This window comes from Plutella xylostella, chromosome 16, assembly GCF_932276165.1.
Source record: "Plutella xylostella chromosome 16, ilPluXylo3.1, whole genome shotgun sequence".
In the NCBI taxonomy this organism is placed as follows: domain Eukaryota; kingdom Metazoa; phylum Arthropoda; class Insecta; order Lepidoptera; family Plutellidae; genus Plutella; species Plutella xylostella.
In genome coordinates this window covers 7,822,916-7,842,643 of record NC_063996.1, presented here as the reverse complement: position 1 = coordinate 7,842,643, position 19,728 = coordinate 7,822,916, and the positions used below count along the sequence as shown (strand labels likewise).

General features: G+C 39.2%; 1 protein-coding gene across 1 annotated transcript; it reads right to left on the bottom strand.

Moving 5' to 3' along the window:
- Window positions 1–1,688: 1,688 nt before the first annotated feature.
- LOC105381773 lies at window positions 1,689–19,667 on the bottom strand. The gene is made up of 17 exons (XM_048626443.1): window positions 19,459–19,667; window positions 19,166–19,279; window positions 18,859–19,077; window positions 18,437–18,606; window positions 18,123–18,216; window positions 17,857–17,907; window positions 17,698–17,748; window positions 17,227–17,308; window positions 16,789–16,879; window positions 16,143–16,287; window positions 15,669–15,744; window positions 11,526–11,745; window positions 8,570–8,644; window positions 8,066–8,252; window positions 7,418–7,582; window positions 4,656–4,819; window positions 1,689–4,198 (listed from the first exon to the last, which is right to left on the bottom strand). The coding sequence occupies exons 2-16, from the start codon at window positions 19,269–19,271 to the stop codon at window positions 4,656–4,658; spliced, it is 1,896 nt and encodes a 631-aa protein (XP_048482400.1). The 5' UTR covers window positions 19,272–19,279; window positions 19,459–19,667; the 3' UTR covers window positions 1,689–4,198.
- Between the last annotated feature and the right edge of the window lie 61 nt (window positions 19,668–19,728).

The following is a 19,728-nucleotide window of genomic DNA, read 5'->3' as shown; positions in this document are numbered from 1 at the left end:
GACTGCATTTGATTTTACGTCCTCAACACTTCATGAAAAAGTCCATAACGTCGAATGGAGTCCCCGCACTTGACCTAATTATATTTTCAACAACGGTCAATGCAGTCCTGTTTTACCTAGAGTTTGTATGAAGACCACCTTGTTGTGCTTTATTGGGCAAGATTTCAACGTTATAATTATGTGCACCCAGAGTACCTTTTTTTCACACAGCAATAAGTTTTCATACAGCAAAAAGTGTGAACTCACACGCACACATCGGTCACTGACGTCGTGTTTGCTTTACTGCACCTAGGCAGAGTGCCGGCATGTGCACCAGAAAATCGTCTTTCAATTTCCATACAATATTTTAGTGCTTTTTTTATGAGTTTCACCATTAATCTAGTGTCCATCAGTGTGCCAACCGATATACAAATTCTTTTATTTTTAGAGTTTATGGGTTCAACTTCAAATGTATGTAAAAAAGTATATAAAAATACGATTAAAACCGGTGAAAACCCGGTTTTCGGTTTCCGGTTTTGAACTCTCAAAACCGGTTATGAAAAACCGTGAAATATTGTCCGGTTAACCGGTTTTCGGAAAAACCGGTTAACCGGTTTTGCACGCCCTATTGAATATACAAGCAATGGAAGTTGATATACTTACTTAATTATTTATTAGTAAGGCATTCTAAAATAAATATGTTTACAACAGCGCAGCGTGTATAGCAACGACTCCTAAAACATCTATAAGTATATTAAATTGTGATGCAAAAATTAAATCACTGGTTCTCCAACTTTTAAAGACTAGTAAACAAATATCTTTAGGACTAAACGAAATTAAAGTGCATGTACAATTCATTTTATATGAGACAATCACACTATGATTCTCCACGGATAAGGCAGATGTTTAAATTGCATTATCTTGATTAAGTGATAGAAATAATACATAACACAAACTTCGTGTTTTTTTGCTTATGGCATTTTGCCTTTCCAGCATATAATAATATGGATAATTAGATATTATGACGTATTGCATTGAAAGCGTGTTTTAAGCACAGTATTTTATGTATCATCGATTGATTAGACATTATTTTATTTTCTTCTTTTCCCTTCGTTCTGGTTTTGTCCGTGGCTAACGTCACAATTATTAAAAATTATAATTTTCAACACACATGACTCTCGCAATCATCTATACAAAAATAAAATGAAAGGTTTGTTTTTTTCTCAATATTTACACGACTTATCTTTAGTTATTAATAATATAACTATTTATAATCTAAATTGTTGGTGTTATGATATTATTGATAAATGATTTTTATATGCTATGTTTATTTTAAATCTATAATATAAAAATTTGACACCACACATAACATATTTAGCTAAATATGTACATAAAGTACGTTATTCTTACAGACACAACATAATTATGTATATTTCTTTCAAGTTTTCGACTATTTATTTCCCATAACGCAAAAAATTGAGGTAATGACCTAGATATTACCAGAATTATTAATTTAATAATATCAAAACCTAAAATAAATAGTTTAAAATTCGCTTTTATAATTAGTTGCATAAATCTGATTTACAAAATTCAACTTTGACGAGCTAAATCTCCCCCACGAAAATAAAATAAGCGAAAATGTGAGGAAAATACATTTTTCACTTTTCATCTGTAGCTAAAGAAGTAGAGATCACTGCTTATGGAGGATATTTTTCATAGTTATAATAATAAATGTTTAATTGCCATGCTGATAAAATTATATAGATTATGACTTTTGACAAGTAATTCTAATATTCTACGTCGAAGAAATAAACGATTTCATTTCATATGACAACAAACTTAGCATTGAGAATTTCTAGTTATGGCAGCTAGCTGTGAATCTATGATACCGCGATGTAGGACTTGAAACTGTTTCAATACATTTCAAGTATTTTGTTTCACTGCCATCTGTCGGAAGGCTTCGATTCTCATCCCAGCAGGTTCAAAGTCAAAACCTCAATTTCTTGCGTTCCTTGTCGATCAAAAGAAGCAAACTCGAGCAATAGTATCGCCATCTAGTGGTAGAAACTGCTATCACCCAAGCGCCATAGTAAATGCGTTTACCTTTCGGCATCTCAACGGCAAGAAATATTCTCACATTTAGTTTGACTACCCTCATATGTAGATCTGTGACTTTCAGAGTTTGTGCATTAAGATTTTTTTGTTATTGGTCAGTGGCCGGGTGACATTTAAACGACATAGTCAATGAATGATGTCCATCTTTCATTACTGTGCATGTAATTTTGTTATTGTTACTTCTATTTATAAATTGCATGGTTGTTTTATAAGTTATAGATATCCAATAGGTATTATTCTTTGATTATTATTTATTTGTCATTGTGTTCAGCCATATGTTTGCGTCGTTATTATATAGAATATTCAATTATTCCAACAGAATAATATTTGAAATATTCGTTATATATCAATCATCAATATTCTTTTTCGAGATGACTTGCAAGGGAACTCACAATTGTTTGTAAACTCATAACGAAATGACATCAACAGAATACCGCACAATACACACCGAATCAAATGTAAATATAAACAACATAATATATATTATAATAGCACACAGGCTATGCAAATTTACATACACATTTAGTTGAGGCACGCATTATGAACAAGTGCCGTAGCCCTTGCAATCCAAGGAGATACTGAATATTACAAATGGCCGCATTTATCTTCTTAGGTTCCTTACATAAAGAATCGGGTTCCCTGTATCTACCCGTACCGGTAACTTGATTAGGTATCGCTCACTGAGAGATTTAAAATCGGGAAATGCTCTAGCGCACTCGCAGAAAGATAAACAGCAGATTACCGGTACGGGTACATATAGGGAAACAGTCTCTCTATGTAAGTACCCTTAGCCTGTGTGGAGAAAGGTTAGGCCAACGCATGTAAAGTACAGTTGAACCGTTACTCAAGGATGCTAATTTCGTAAACCACTGCTGCATTTACAAACGATACGTAGGATTTTAAGCGTGTTCTTAACGCAATAATATCAATACCGATGCGCAGTTTTCATAGTCCAAAATTAAGTTAAAACTGAAAATATCATATTTCGTAATTGGCGCACTCTATTGGTAACAGCGTGGTACTGTCCTGTAAAAATCATTGGATCGCAAGGGCTGTACTAGCGAATCTAACTCTAAGTAGGCGAGGGATTATTTCCTACCAAACTACGGTTGATTCAAGTGACTTTTTCCAAAGATACGAAAATATTACGCATTTGATGAGCAATCAAATGATAGAAAGCAAGGGAAATATGTCTGGTCGCTAGATGTCGTTAGTGGCAGCCTAAACTAATCTATACGAATCATTTGTGGGAAGACATTTGCCCCTAGGTGGCGCTGTAAACACTGGTTTAACTTTGAATGTGAAGATAATAATTGTTCATTTAATGCATAATAGTTTTATTATCTGCATGCTTTAGCTCTTAAAGTTTCATTCTCTTTCTCTGTTGAGCTCATAAAAGTGATTTAGTGTTCTTTGTTTTGTTTCAAATCAAATTCTGCACTTAGGGCAACCGTATTGCAAATAAACTGACCGAAAAGACTAGAGCGACCCAAAGTTGTCGCTTTCACGCAGTGTTTAATTCATATTGCGTTTATATATTTTTTAACTTATATTTAAAAGCAGCATGCTTTAGGATATACATCACTCGAATCAACCAGTACCTATATTCTCAAACATTCTATGCAATGCTAATGTACCACCGGGGCACTAATACTTTCCCAGTAATGTTGCCAGTAAAAACTGTCCTATTTTAATGGCAATACTGACTTTAGAACAGACAACCAAGATATTCTTTACTCATATTTCTGGCAACACTCACAACTAAACTTTTTTTACTGGCAACACTACATCACTTCATCCCTTAGCACTAGTGGAATAGAGTCCAATATAAGACTTTGACTACCTAACACAAACCTAAATCGTTATGTCGAATTTATACAATTTAATACATAATAAATTTTAAAAATTAGTAGGAATTTTTCTTCTTTACGATCCGAAAGGTTCATTCAAAAGTCTGTTTTGGGATTCAAGATGGCCACTTTTAAAGTTATAGTCCTCTCACTGCTTGGCGTTAACGAGTATTCGTTTATAAAAGTGCGGTGAAGACACAGATATATTGTCCAGTTTTAACATACTCTCACCAGGCCGAGAAGTGTAGGATTACCTGGAAATGTTAAAAAAATCATAAAATTGAGTGTACTTTTTATAGTTTCCCAAACAACATTTTACAGAAACGCATCCTAAGCACCTGTTACACATAGTCTGGGTCATGCTAAAATAAATTAACCCAAACCTTAAGTAAGAATGGTAAAACAAATGCCGAGTATTTTTAACAGTACGTGTTACGCCAAACTCAGCATTGTAATCCTTACAGCCACCCAATTAAACACAATTAATTATAAAAACAGTACACCTAAACCCATAGCATACATTACTTACAATAAATTAATGTTAAAGTCTGTTTAGAAATCTCAGATACTTAATCGACAGATTCTTTACGGTTCATGAGCAGTCGATTGTCCCGCGACCAAGTGACGTATCGTTCGACGTATTGTTTGTTAAAATGAATTCTATTTAATTGGTATCAGAGATTAAGAAACAGACTTTAGTCCTCCACCCACCTAGTTGGAGTCACTCTCGTCCTCCACACAAGACCTCAGCTTGGACAGCGTGCGGCGCGCCGACGGCGTGTCGTCCTCTTCATCAGACGATATGACGATCTTCTGCCGCGGCTTCACGCCGGTCTGGCCGCGCGTCATGCGGCGCGGGGCCGGGCCTTGCTCGCCTGAGAATGAGAGTGAGGTGAGTAAGAGAAGGTGTGGTTAATAAAGGTAAGGAGGGTTTGCAGCAGTTATAGGAAAAACGGAGGAGCGAACTAACTAATAAGTTATAACAAAATAGTATAAAACATATTAACTTCCTCTGTCTCTTTTTATGCTTAAATATTTAAAAATACGCAACGGATTTTGATGCAGTTTTTTTATAGATACATTGATTCAAGAGGATAGTTTATGTATATAACATCACAGGTTTTCTGTAGTGTATTTTTAGCATCAGCATTGCACCCGTAACATGCCTAAATACTGTTATAAATAAAAGAGGTGTTTTGGCAACTTCATCTGTAAAATATTATATGCGTTTCGTGTAACTGATAAGGTTTGCTGATTGCTCTTTCCACCTTCTCAAAATAGAAATAAGTACACTTAGTTTGCTCGTGTGTGGTCCCAGTAAAATAACAATTATGACTCGACCTCTTCATGCCTCATAGTGGAATCTGTTTTAGTACAATGAAGTAGTGTTAATTCACGGCAGCTCTATTCTATTTGGGTCACGAAGACGAGATAGTAACACATGCAATTCACATGATTCGAAAACTTTCCTGCTAGCGTATCAATAACGCTATCCTTCCTAACAACAGAGCCTTCTTGAGATAAAACGTGAATTACCACAAATGTTTCCTTTGTTTATATCGGTCACGGAAAGTATATCGAGATATCGACAGAAACACTAATAGAATCGATAAACGAAGAGTGATCTCTGGAAAAGTTCGTCCTTATCAAGTGGCCTGTTCAACTATCTCACAGCATGGCTTTATGTTGCTATCGGTTGCGTAACATCTCGCTTAGTTCTAGACGAAAGACTCAAAAGAAAACATGCCATATTTGTCCGATAGTGATAAGAAAATACGGTGATTCATTCGCAAGGATTTTTCCTTTGTATAACAAGTGTCCGGTGCCTGACACATTAAGGTTTTTTTTGTTTCCAAGACAGCTGATAAGTTGGATGGGCTTATGATCACGATTGTTATCAGCGAATCATGATTCCAAAATCATGATTCGCTGGACCTACTATATTAAGGCGAGTCCTATATACACCAGTTTTGGCACAAATATGGGCAAACGGAGGCAAGTTTTAAACTAATTTAACGACGATGCGTCGACCCTTGTTGTCGGCAAATTATGAAATTCCATACCAATACCATGTACTTATAGGATGACACAGGAACATGGTAAAGGCTTGATGATGAACCGTTAATCTGCATAAATCATGCATCTGGCTGATAATAAAATTATGATAAGAAAAAAATGGGTTGTGTTCAAACTCCCAAAATATTAGATAATGTATACTACCTCCAATAATTTTAAATCTTCACCAAAATGGATAAAGCGTTACCGATCATTCCTCCTTTAATATTGTAGAAATTAAGATAATATTTTTTACCATAAAATAAAACTATATTTATGAACGAAACCAGATAAGTTATATTGCCGCTAAGTAGATGTAACCGCCGCCGCTGCTATTGAGTTATATCCGATGTGTGTTAGGAACATCAATAAAGTAGCATACTGTTCTATTCTAATCAAGTGCGACAATTATAGGATTTTCGAACCTCCGTTTACTTTGCGTATCGTCAACAAACCATCATGCCACAAACTCTGGAGAGCCGAGCGCAGCGAGGCTATTTAACCTATAATAACCATAAATAGAAGAGCCGAGCGAAGCGAGGCAAAATAAGTTAGTCCCAAAAATGACATTTGTTCGTAGTATCGAAAATAGTATCGAATTTCCACGTAAGCCCGTGATAGGCCTAAAGTCCATCCTCCTCTGCTGCTTGTTCTGCTTCAGCGCGCGGAACTTCTCCAGCGACGGCTTGCCTTGTAGTCCGGCGGCTATGAGCAGGTCGAGCTCCACGCTCTATACATCGCAGCTTCAGTACAATAGTGACCTAACTCAATATTTAACGATTTTGACTTTTTGAGATTTTTTGAGTTAGGACCTTATTGTACTAAAGGTGCGAGTCGCGAGTCCACTAGAATAGAAGGGCTCCACCTGCAGCCGGCGCCGCGAGCACGTCCGAGCTCCGCGCTCTATACCAAGCACCTTCAGTACAATAGTGACCTAACTCAAAATTTTGCGATTTTGACTTTTTGAGCTTTTTTGAGTTAGGTCCTTATTGTACTAAAGGTCTTCTAGAATAGAATAGAATACCCACCGTCTGGCTCGGCGGCGTCGCTGGGCGCGCGCTCGACCCGCTTCTTCCTCTGCTGCTTGTTCTGCTTCAGCGCGCGGAACTTCTCCAGCGACGGCTTGCCTTGTAGCCCGCCCGCTATGAGTAGACGCTCCACGCTCTATACATCGCACCTTTAGTACAATAGTGACCTAACTCAATATTTAGCGATTTTGACTTTTTGAGCTTTTTTGAGTTAGGTCCTTATTGTGATTGGTCCGACCGAACCACTAAAGGTGCGAGTCGTGTGTCCGCTAGAAAGCACCGCCAGTGCAATAGTGACCTAACTCAAAATTTTGTGATTTTGACTTTTTGAGATTTTTTTAGTTAGGTCCTTCTTGTACTATGTGTCCACTAGAATAGAATACCACCCACCATCCGGCTCGGCGGCGTCGCTGGGCGCGCGCTCGGCTCGCTTCTTCCTCTGCTGCTTGTTCTGCTTCAGCGCCTGGCATTTCTCCAGCGTGGGCTTGCCTTGTAGCCCGGCGGCTATAAGTAGGTCTAGCATGCGTTGCACTCGCTCTTTGTTCTTTGTGCAGCCTGCGGGGGAGAAAAAAGGAGATTATAGAATAGAATACTACTTTATTGACTAAACAGGACACAGATAACAATTTATAATACAGTGGATAAAACGCAATAGGTGGCCTTATCGACCTCTTCTAGGCATTATTGTAGGTGATATCCTGAGTCTCACGTGAGAGAACGACATGAAACAATTAATAGTAGCATATAAATTACTAAAAAAATATTTTTACGGTGATCAGCACCATCTGGAAGTAAACCGATAGTGTGTTCTCAATTACCTACAAATGAAATACTAGAGTTCACCGATAGATGGCGCTGATACACGCGACTTGACGAATAGTTGTTTCATTATACCCGACGCAAAAATAGGGGTGTAACTAATTATTACACAAATTTTTATTGTTTCACGTGGTAAATTCACGCGGGACGCGGCAAAATGGCGAGAAATCCGGCGTGCGTATTATAAAAAGGCAAAGCATTATTATTATTGTTTCTTACCTTCAACAAGTTTCTTGTAGTCCAACCGGATCCCGGCGGCTTTACAAAACTTCTTCATGTCGGTGATCCCCGGCTCCCTGAGCTCGGGGGGCACGGGGGGGCGGCCCCGGCGGCCCCCGCCCGGGGTCGCCGCCTTAGGGGTCGTCGAGCCGCGCGGCCGCCCGGGGCCCTTCTTTAGGGGCGCGTCCTGGTAGGGGTAATGAGGGTTAGAGAGGTTCTATTCTGTTAGAATACTGGTTTTTGAATGGCGGCTGCAATATTGAAGTACATTTGGAGTCGATATTTTCTAAGTGGAACTTTTTCATTTCTCATGAGTGTATAAAGCAATAGCGTTGACGGTCTATCCAACGCTTGGTTTGGGCTGAACAGCCAGTGTTCCTTGAAGATAGGTTTTGAACCAAGTCACAAATTAGACAGAATTATATTGTTGGGTCATACGTTGCTTGTCAAATAGCAGCTCATTGCTTTGTTACTGAATAATTAAATGAAAGAAAGTTTGCTCACATCATCACTGTCCTCGCTGTCACTGCCAGAAGACCCCGAGGAGTCGTCTGATGATGAGGAGTCCACCGTCGTCACCTGCAACAAGCAATACTCTTTTAGTAAAATATGCGACGTTGTGTGCGCTAGTTTTTTTTGGCAAAGAGGTAAGGAAACATAAAATGGCGGACATTGGACGGATCCATCGGCCATTTTGGAAGAGTATCTTATGACAATCGGCTCATACATTCTAGAATTTTGCACAGTGAGGTCCGTTTAGTCAGCATTGCGACACAGCGACACGACGGTTCTGTTAATATATACATGGAATTCAGTAGCAACGAACCAATGGGGCCTCAAACTAAGATTCTAAACTGCAAAGGTACATATTTTGTGTTTGCCGTTTCATCGCCATCTTGTAGATAGGCTACGGAACTAATAGACACATTGAGTTTAGTCAAGATCAAGAGCTAAAATGAAATCAGAATATCGTGCAAATCATTCCATTTTTGGGACGGCCTGTAAGAAAGCGCTGTAATTTCACTTCATCCACAATAATCACTGCACAATTTCACCTCACTAGTGGACAATAACCCCCTCGCCTGCAGTTTAGCCGCCTGTAACTTGGCGGCGGCGGCTTTCTGAGCGGCAATATGCGCCGCCTGGGCCGCCAGCCGCTCTCTCTCCGCGTTGGCGTCGTAGTAGTTGAACAGAAACTCCATAGATGGCGCTTAACGTACTATTATCGGGCTTCCTCTACTTAAGTTATACTATAGCCTAGACATTAGACACCCATACCTACACCCACGAATATTCTCCATGCCCATTGATCGCTATACGTCCATCGAAAGCAAGATACCAGAAAATCGCCCACTTTGTTTCTTTTTTGGGCCGGCTTGTATAAAAGCGCTGTAATTTCGCTTCGTTCCCAATAATTGTGAGACCTTCTTACCTCACTAGTAGACAACAACCCCCTCGCCTGCAACTTAGCAGCCTGTAACTTGTATGTACAATTTCTAGTTATCAGATTTTAAATTAAATCTCTATTTTTTTAATCATTCAATAAAAACTAATAACCTTCATTTGACCTTACCATTAGAATTTTTTTGGGATTTATGCACATAATGCATTTGCCAATTAACAAAGTACTCTGTGGCATTTGTCTACAAAAAAACTGTTAACATCAAAAGCAATCGTCTAAATCGTGTGTTTATTTATCTTTGCCATGCCATTTGTTACTGAGAGTTAGAAGTAGAAAAATTTATTTAATTTATAAATGGGCAAAGTAGAAGGAAAGAGAAGACCTGGAAGGAGGAAATTGACGTGGCTGTGCAATATAAAAGAGTGGACCGGTGTAAAAACCGTGGAAGAAACATTTAAACTAGTAAAGAATAGAGAGCGCTGCAAAGAGAGTTCCAATGGTGGAAAGGCGATTTATCTTTTCTACCTTGTTTTGAAACTCTACTACGAATAAATAATAAACGAGTGGATACTACGATGGCAACAAGAGAGGCGCATTTCGAAAATGCTGCCTGTCGAAATTTGCCTCGACCTTAACCCCTCGGCTGTCGACCAACCTTTATAAAATGTTGTGATGATTGGATAATTCTGTATAATGGCGTATGTGTATCGTTTCTGAAGGAGCATACTTTGAAGGTGATAAAATAAATTTGGATGAATAACAAACATTTTTTGTTTTATTGACCCATTAGTTTACACAAGTAGTACTTAATCTTGTTTCTCGTAATATTATCTAAATAAATAATATATTAGGTAGGTATGAAGTAAATATACAAATTGTGGTATTTTTCTCCTACATCCCGGAAATAACGATATTGAATGATGAAATATGCAAAATGGCCGCCGACAGGTGAGGGGAGGGGTTAACAATGTTATGATTTTAGAGTTAGATGACAATGACATTCTACCTCACTGACGTTAAGAAACACTTTTTTTTTTGTAGCGCAGGCAAGGATGAATCCTATAATGCATTTATGTGAAGTCACATACATTCAGCCGGCCAAATTTTAAATAAATATTTAAAATAGTTGTAATGAATAAAATACAAAAATAACGAAATTAGTTTCTTAAAATTTACTATATTTTCAAAATAAATTATAAAAAATACATATCATAGATTGGTAGCATGGCCAATTCTCCATGCCTATTGATCGCTACACGTCCATCGAAAGCAAGATACCAGAAAATCGACCGCTTGGTTCCTTTTTCGGGATGGCTTGTCGATTTTAGCTTCATTCACAGTTAGTATTCTTACCTCACTAGTAGACAATAACCCCCTCGCCTGCAACTTAGCGGCCTGTAATTTAGCGGCGGCTGCTTTCTGCGCGGCAATATGCGCCGCCTGGGCCGCCAGCCGCTCTCTCTCCGCGTTGGCGTCGTAGTAGTTGAACAGCACCTCCATAGATGGCGCTTAACGTACTATTGCAGGGCTTCATTTACATACTGTAGTTAAGACATAAGTAGAGACCCATCCAGGACAATTCTCCATGCCTATTGATCGCTTTACGTCCATCAAAAGCAAGATACCAGAAAATCGCCCGATTCGTTTTTTTTAGCGTTTCGTACGAATGTAGTTAGTATTCTCACCTCGCTAGTAGACAATAACCCCCTCGCTTGCAACTTAGCCGCCTGTAACTTGGCGGCGGCGGCTTTTTGCGCGGCAATATGCGCCGCCTGGGCCGCCAGCCGCTCTCTCTCCGCGTTGGCGTCGTAGTAGTTGAACAGCACCTCCATAGATGGCGCTTAACGTACTATTTTCGGGCTTCTTTTACATACGGTAGTTTAGATATTAGTAGACATCCATACCTACACCCATGAATATTCTCCATGCCTATTGATCACTATACTTCCATCGGAAGCAAGATACCAGAAAATCGATCGCTTGGTTCCTTTTTTGGGGCGGCCTGTACGAAAGCTCTGTAATTTCGCTTAATTCACAATAATTACCGTACATTCTTACCTCGCTAGTAGACAATAACCCCCTCGCCTGCAACTTAGCCGCCTGTAACTTGGCGGCGGCTGCCTTCTGAGCGGCAATATGCGCCGCCTGGGCCGCCAGCCGCTCTCTCTCCGCGTTGGCGTCGTAGTAGTTGAACAGCACCTCCATAGAGACTGGTACATCACCGAAGTAGACCTCGTTGGGTATGTGGGAGGAATCGAGGCAGTCGTCGCTCCATCGCCTGCGGGTAACATAGAATAATGATAACTAAAGATAAGGGTTCTATGCAACTAACAACAAGTATCAAATTGGATGACAATGAGGGATAAATTCTTTGTCTAAATCTAATTTAATCTAATCAGCAGCCAACAATCGTCCTGGACATTCTGTTTTGGTCTTTCCTCATTCAACCACTACTGGCTCCCTATCTAATGTCACCTTTGATAAACAATAAAGTCACACACTTCTTCCGTTTGCTTATTTGCGCTAACTCACTCCTCTACTCATCACTATCTTAGGAACCTGCCGACGAAGACGGTTCTACCTTTTTTGGCATAAGATTTATTTGCCTAATCTCGTATTGCATAGTAACGTTTGGTCAAAGTCTCGTTACGCCGAAAATCGTATGGCATAAATCTCGTTTAGTAAAAAGTTATTGCGCATAACATTGTTTAGCCTAATAATGGTATGGCCAAATCTTGAATAGCCTAATAATGCTATGGCATAGGTTTATACAAAGTAATAATATTCGTTTGGCTGTAACTTTGACGGAGCGTCTCCCTACATAGCGCAAACTGGTGCCTTGTATTGTTTCCGCTGTTTGGAAAACGCTTTGCTGCGCTCCGCTTTGGTTTTGATGAACATGTGCACCTAACACGCTCCTCCTCGCTTTGCTCGTCGTCGCACCTATTTTTAGGTTTCGATCTCATGGGGTTTGTAATAATTATATTGGTTGTTAACTTTCGATTTTTTGATCATACAATATCGTGATTTTCGGGATGTAGGAGAAAAATACCACAATTTGTACATTTACTACATACTTAAGGGCCCGTACAGGGTGACGTGCCGCGCCAATTTTGGGTTTTCAATGCTCTTCACACAGCACACGCAGTGACACGCACACATGTAAGTTTGCACAGTGGGTCGATAAAATTTTACTCGCCAACTTTATTGACAATTATTTTCAAGTAGTGATTTGAGGCTAAGTTTAATTTTTAATTACACTGGTAAGCACCAGGAAAGAGTAGAAATTAATAGGGGTGCCACTTTTCTCCATACTCGGAACCCGATTAGATTTCTAAACAAATGTGGTATTTACTTGTAGAAAGGTAACTACAGGTATTAAAGTGTAGATAATAAGTTATACTAAGGGTATACTAAGCCGAAAGGGGATGACTCAAGGGGTCATTCTGAACAACTTTAGTTCTACGAGTTTTGCAAAAACGTGAAAAAAAAAAACGTTTTCCATGGTAAAAAGTCACGTGTCAACAAAGTTTCTATGATAAAGGTTTTTTTTGGTTAATTTTTATAACTCGTAGAACAAAAGTTCAGAATCAGTCTCACTTGTTTTAACCCGACTGCCGAAGGAGGAGAGTAATGTTTTTTGATTGTATGTATGTATGTTTGTAAGTATATTTTTTGGTGGCAGAATAATATTTTTTCATATTTTTAGAGTTTCGTACCTCAAAAGGAAAAAAGCAACCGTTATAAGATCTCTTTGTTGTCCGTCTGTCTGACTGACTGTCTGTCACTGCCCTTTTTCTCAGAAACGGGTAAAGATATCAAGCTGATATTTCGCATAGATATGAGGAGTACCCAAAAAAAATTGGGGTACTCCCTCTCCCATACAAGTAAATTGGGGCTGATATTTTTTCCGGTTATTTTGATGGTGTAGGTAGGGTATCGTTGAATAGGTCTTTTAATATAATAGGTATAAAAAAAGGTTAAAATATAATTATTTGGCTTTTACCCTTAAATTTGGGGACCACACCATAGACAAATCGTAATTTAAAAAATGATTTCAATAGATGGCGTGATTTTATGTTGGGTAACTCAGAATAAGAAGTGATGATATCTCAGAATAATAATGGTTAATGGTGCTATTCCGCTGAGCATCGAAACCGGTGGGACGCTAATGAAAAGTGGTCATGGAAATGCACCAGGGTAGACCCTGCTCCTAGAACAAGGCATGAGTTTGTGATTTGTGTGCGTGAAAAGCGAGGATGGAAACTTTGAATATTTTCTTGATTTTTTTATTATTGATGCAATAACATATAATTAGTATTATTCTGAGTTACCCACCGAAGTCACCCCGTGGCAGGTTGACTAGATAGGTACTTTTGCAAATCACGCCATATATCGTTGTTTTTATTAGTGACTACTGTCTATAGAAGAAATTCCGTCATTGACAATTTTACGTTACGAATGAATTTAGTAAACCCAGTAAACCTAACTAATCCAGAGGAAACCTAAAATATCTTTCTCTCTCTCTTTGAAAAACATACTTAATAGCCCAAACTCGATTCTATTCTATTCTCTGTGGGGGTGTAAGCACCTGGCTCTCTCGAGTGGAACCTTTGTGCATATCCCCAAGGTCTAAACTGCCTTCCTAAGCTTGAACCATTTCCCACCACGCTGGTCCACTGCGGGTTGGTGGGTTCACATATCTAGATGTGCTAAATCTAGATATGCAGGTTTCCTCACGATGTTTTCCTTCACCGTTAGAGCGATGGTATACATTGTACTTAAGTTAAAAGAACTCATTGGTACATGTCAGCGCCGTGATTCGAACCCGCATCTCTTGCGTGAGAAGCGGGCGCTTACCCGACTGAGCTACCACCGCGCCCAAACTCGATGCTTTTAGCTATTAAATCTTTGAAATAAAATTCAGTCACCTCCGTGTTACTGCCCTCATCAGATCCTCACGAGACCATGCCTCAACCAGCACCATGAGACTGTGTTTTTGAATCCTAACCTAATCTTCCTACGTATTGTCATCACTTAGATCCATTCACTATATTCCTGCTCCTCATCCCAGGGCCGTGGGGAGGCACGTCAGCTTTTTAAAGACATCAGCAGCAGACTAATAGAAGTCTCAAGGGACCCTAGCTAACTAATAAAAAACATTATCATTTAATTTATTGAATATAGTATAAGAATTATGCTTCCTCAATTTCAAATCAAATTATGTTGGTGTCATAAAAGTTGAAAAAGTGCAATGACAACCAATGTGCAGTGATTTTGTGTCTGTACACAATTAGATCGCGAGCTGTCAGTGCCGCCTAAACCGACGTGACCCTTCTTTGGAGGCCACCGGCCGACTGAGTCAAACGTCGCTTGTGTTTATGATTTTATAACACAGAAAGCCGCCATAGATATTTGTATGAAGATTTGAGGGAAAAAAATTGCTCTAGTTTGGGATTAATTTACACAAAATAGGTGTGTGTTTATTAAAAAACAAGGTATTTAGCGCCTAGTCCAAGCATTTATCTTTATAATTTGATAAGAATCATATGAAAATTCTTGATAATTACGACACAGTTGTTACAATACGGGAGTGTGATTTACTGGTTTTTCGTAATTAATTTACAGTTATCCATAAGCATTTACTTAAATTCGAATGATTCAGCACCTAGCTAGACTCTTCGGCTACCTGTGTGATTTTTTTCAAGGCTGTAGAGCATCATTTACTACATAATTCTATGACAATGCCAACCCTCGATTGCCTATTGCCGACCCTTAATATATTATTTATTAAGATAACATTAGGAGAAACAAGATTATACATAGGTATAGACGAACATAAATTTGAGCAAACGAAACTTAGGTGTTTAAAGATTGTGCCTAAAGAGTTTTAGACGAAACGAGCCTTATGCCACATAAGTCTTGGCAAAGTGATGTTTCGGCCAAAAAAGTTTAGACCATACGAGTTATGCGAAATGAGTTTTGGTCAATAAAGATTATGCGAGATGAGCGGAACCCGACGAAGACTCTTGTGCTATGACCTTGTAAGAATGGCTGAACTGGCAATGTTGGCTGATGATAGTAATGTTTAGCTTGGTAAGGTAACACAAGACTATGAAAGTAGATTGCATCATCCCAAAGTGGCCTATTTTACCCCCAACATAGCCAGCACAATGACTAGATGCATAGGCCAGGACCTACCTTCTGAACTGTATTCCGGAGAAGTCTTTCCTGAACGGTCGTATCGCGTACTGGTAGCCCGTGCCGCGCGGCCGCCCTGCAACAAACAATACAATAAATAATATATTTTGATTATACGTAACATTGTATGTTACAATTCTTAATAGTTATAGTAGTATCCCTACAATAAGCGAGCTTTCGGTAATAGCGATCTATTGCAAGCAACCTTTGTTTGGATTTTCTGGCTAATCACAATAAAAAATCACATGTGTCTGGTATTTAAATGGATCTTCAAGAAATGATACTAATACATTCTTATCGCTAGTTTTGTTGAACTGTTGCGGTATGAATTGCCGCTCACGGTCACAAAATAAGAATAGAAATTTTCCTACTTTAGCCATAGTATTCTGTTCATAATATTATAAATAAAACATCCATAATAACAAAATAATGTACTATTGATGTGCCATATTAAATAAATAAAACATCTGTTACCAATAGGCGCCGGCCTGGGCAGGGCGGCGGCGGGCCCCCGGATCTGGGCGCCGGCGGTGGGCGCGGCCAGCGTCGCTTTATGAGGACTGGCGCCGGGCGGCTTGGGCTTGTTCGTCGAGCCTTTGGGACGGCCGCGCTTCTTCGGCTGTAGTGGAGGGGAAATGATAAGATTTAGTAATGTGTTTGATGCTTGTGGCCACTGAAGGTTTACATAAACCCCTTCAAAGCTCTTTCAATGCCCAAAGGTTACCTAACGAAAAGGAAAATCTTAAAAGGCGAACAAAGCGGACAAAGTTGACTAATGAGCAGAAATTTGTCGATAATCCATTTTGATTAGACATCATCAACTTATACTTTAACTCAGGTTTAGCCTTATGAATTGGTGTGTTAAATAGCGTCTTAATCATCAATTGAACGTAATTTAAAAGGTGAAGCGCCACCGACAGAAGAAAAGGTTTAAAGGTGGCGAAGGGTTATGATTGGATGGGGAAAGCTATAGGTCACATCCGGTGGCGTACTTTGGGAGAGGCCTACGTCCAGCAGGGGACTGCTATAAGCTGATGATTATGATGATGATGACATGTATTGCATTTAAATGTAAGTAATGGAGGTATTTTTCTGTTAGATATTTTTAAAACACACTCACCTCGGCGCCGGGCGACAGCGCCTTGCCCGGGGTGGTGCTGGCCTTGGGCCGGTCCGGGCTGCCGAACGCTTCGCTCTTCACGTCGCCCTCTCTGAGGGACACAAAAATATCGTCTTGAAATACGGTAAGAAGGCAAGCTGAAAGGCGGTGAGCCTACTACCTAAGAGAGAATATACTTCAAGTTTTGCTTCTTCAAATAAGTCACTTGACTTAAACCTTAAACTTTAAACTTAAATTAAAACATCTTTAAAAAAAAGTTGTTCACAATGAACTCCTGATCCACACTCTTTTGTGTAGTTTGTAAAGCAACAAGAGTGGTAAACTGAAATATGAAGCTTCTACTTTTTCTATGATTTTGCAAAGATGCGATCAGTACGTGTACTATGAGGAGTTATATTGTGATCTTTTGTGTCTTAATAATATACTGCATTTACGTACTTCTTCTCGACGGGTTTAGCCGACGGGTCGGTGGAGGTGTCGGCGGCCGCGATCTCGCTCTTGCTCTCCACCTTGCACACTTCTGAAATTAACACAATGTTCTTATGTACATTCTGTATACCTAGAGGTACATTCTGTATACCTAGAGTTGAGGACCATAGAATTATTTTAAAAACCTGTGGGATTTTTGTCGGCTGCACAACTTTATAATTTATTCTTGTTATTCTGCAGTATCTTCTTCAATCAATTTATAAATATAGGCATAAGGCATATTGCTGATAACATTTGTTATATAGGTTAATGACAAAGCTTTTTGTGGATCGTAGACTTTATAATTTTAAATTAATGAAATATGTATTTTTAATGTGTTAATTTATGTATGTAAGGTTGGTAATTTAATAAATTTATAACACCAAAATGATTAAATAGGAAGGCATAATAATAAATAGTAAATGTAAATGTTATTCTTACCAGGAGGTTTATCTGCCACATTGCCATCAGAACTTGTTACCGGTTGGATCTCTGTAAAAAATAAGGAAATCAGTGTAGTGGTGTTCTTGGCAAGAGGCCTATGTCCAGAGGATAATAACAGTCTGATAATGAAGGCAACTAACAAAAAAAATAACCAACCTTCTTGTGGCACAGGCTTAGCCACGGCTTCTGCGGGCTTCATTGATAACTCTGAAATTAGGAGAGATAAAAACAATTACTTAACAAAAGTATAAATAAATTGTTACTTCACAGCACAGTGCAATAAACGTGTAGAGCTTCCAACATTGGAAAGATCTTAGTGAAGCCGAAATTTAACAACAACAAAGATATTTTTTTGGAAATCATCAGATTATCGATATGTACTTAAATAATATTAATGTATAAGTGTAGTATTTACTATGTACCATGTGGCTTCTCCACTTCGGGTCGGTGTGCAAGCTCATCTGGCTTGAAGATATCTGTCTTAATCTTTATCTTGGGCTGATCCAAATCCCCACCCTAAAATATAACAGAAAATTATTATAAGGATTTTTGCTACAAACACACACATGTACTGTATTTTTTAACTTTTCGCTGATATACATAGAACTGTAGTAGTTGATAGCAGCAGCTAAAATAACTTGATAACATTAAAAATAAGCTTACTTAGTTACATCTGAATCTTTCTACATGATTTACATCCTGTGTTTATGTAAGAGTAAGAGAGGAAATAACGTACCATCATTTCATTCTCGGGATGCGGCCGTTTCTGTGGGTCCGTGGGCTCGAGCTTGATCTCTGGCTTCAGTTGTTTGATGTCGAGTGCCTTCTGCGGGTCCAGCGGAGGCAGGAGGTGCGGCTGCGGAGGCCACGCCGGCTTGTGCATGCCAACGTCCCCGTAGCCTTGCACTGGCAAAACAGATGCTTGAAATAAGTTTAGATTTTAAGTTGTTATGCTGACAATGTAAGTTTTGTAATCATATTTGTCCAGCTTGTCTACTCAATGGTATAATACCATGATAAATAGCTATGGCTCTTGAAGATAACACATCTTGAGGTAGAAAAATTGTATACAGATCTATATTATTCCAATAAGTATCAATAACCATGTTTGTAAAGATTATCAAGCATATTCAGGGTTATTAGCTACTTTAAACTCACCCATGTGTGACTGCATGTGTAGCTGGGCTTGCGGTGGCTGCTGCGGAGGGAAACTCTGATGATGCGGGTAGTTCTGGTGAGCCGGTGGGGCGTATGACAGGTTCTGAGGTGCATAGCCCCCCGGCGGGGGTGGGCCGTACGCCGCAAATGCATCCGGCGGAGGGTAATGCGTGTTGTACGCCCCAGCGTACGGCTGGTAGGGTATCTGGTGCCCATTGTCTACAAACATAACAACAGTGTGTCAAACATAAGCTTTATGTATTGTCTATGTATATTATAGTGTTCCAGTAACATGAGGGACACATACCCATGTAGTTTAGAGGCAGGCCGTTCCCCTGCACGACTCCGTGGCCCGGCTCCCCGTCCATTCGCAACCGCTTCTGGTTCATGGCTCTTTCGGCCTCATAGTTCATCTTGGTAACTAAAAACAAAAAGCCCGTGTAGTACCACCCACTATTATCACCGCTGTAAACATTTCACACACAACAAACGAGGATATTCCGCCGATTTACACAGATCCGCGATAATCGTGACAGACGCCAACCGGACGCTTCAGCACAAAACACAGGTTATATACCGAGCCAAAGCAAACAAGCGTACCTTTGTTGGTCAATGATTGTTATTGATTTTAGTTTATAGGTGCACCGAGAGCCTTCCTCTCGATAGTTTGGTTCATAATAGGGCACTTTATTGGGTGTAAATAACTGTTGCATACAAAATATGCATCGAATAATCAGCGTAATGACAGAAAAATTAGAAAAAAACACAAGTGAAGCCGAGTTTTTTCACAATCTTTTTATTATTTTTTACAAAATATGGCAACATTTTAATGGTGTCACATTTATAGAGATTGCTACAAATAAAGACAGC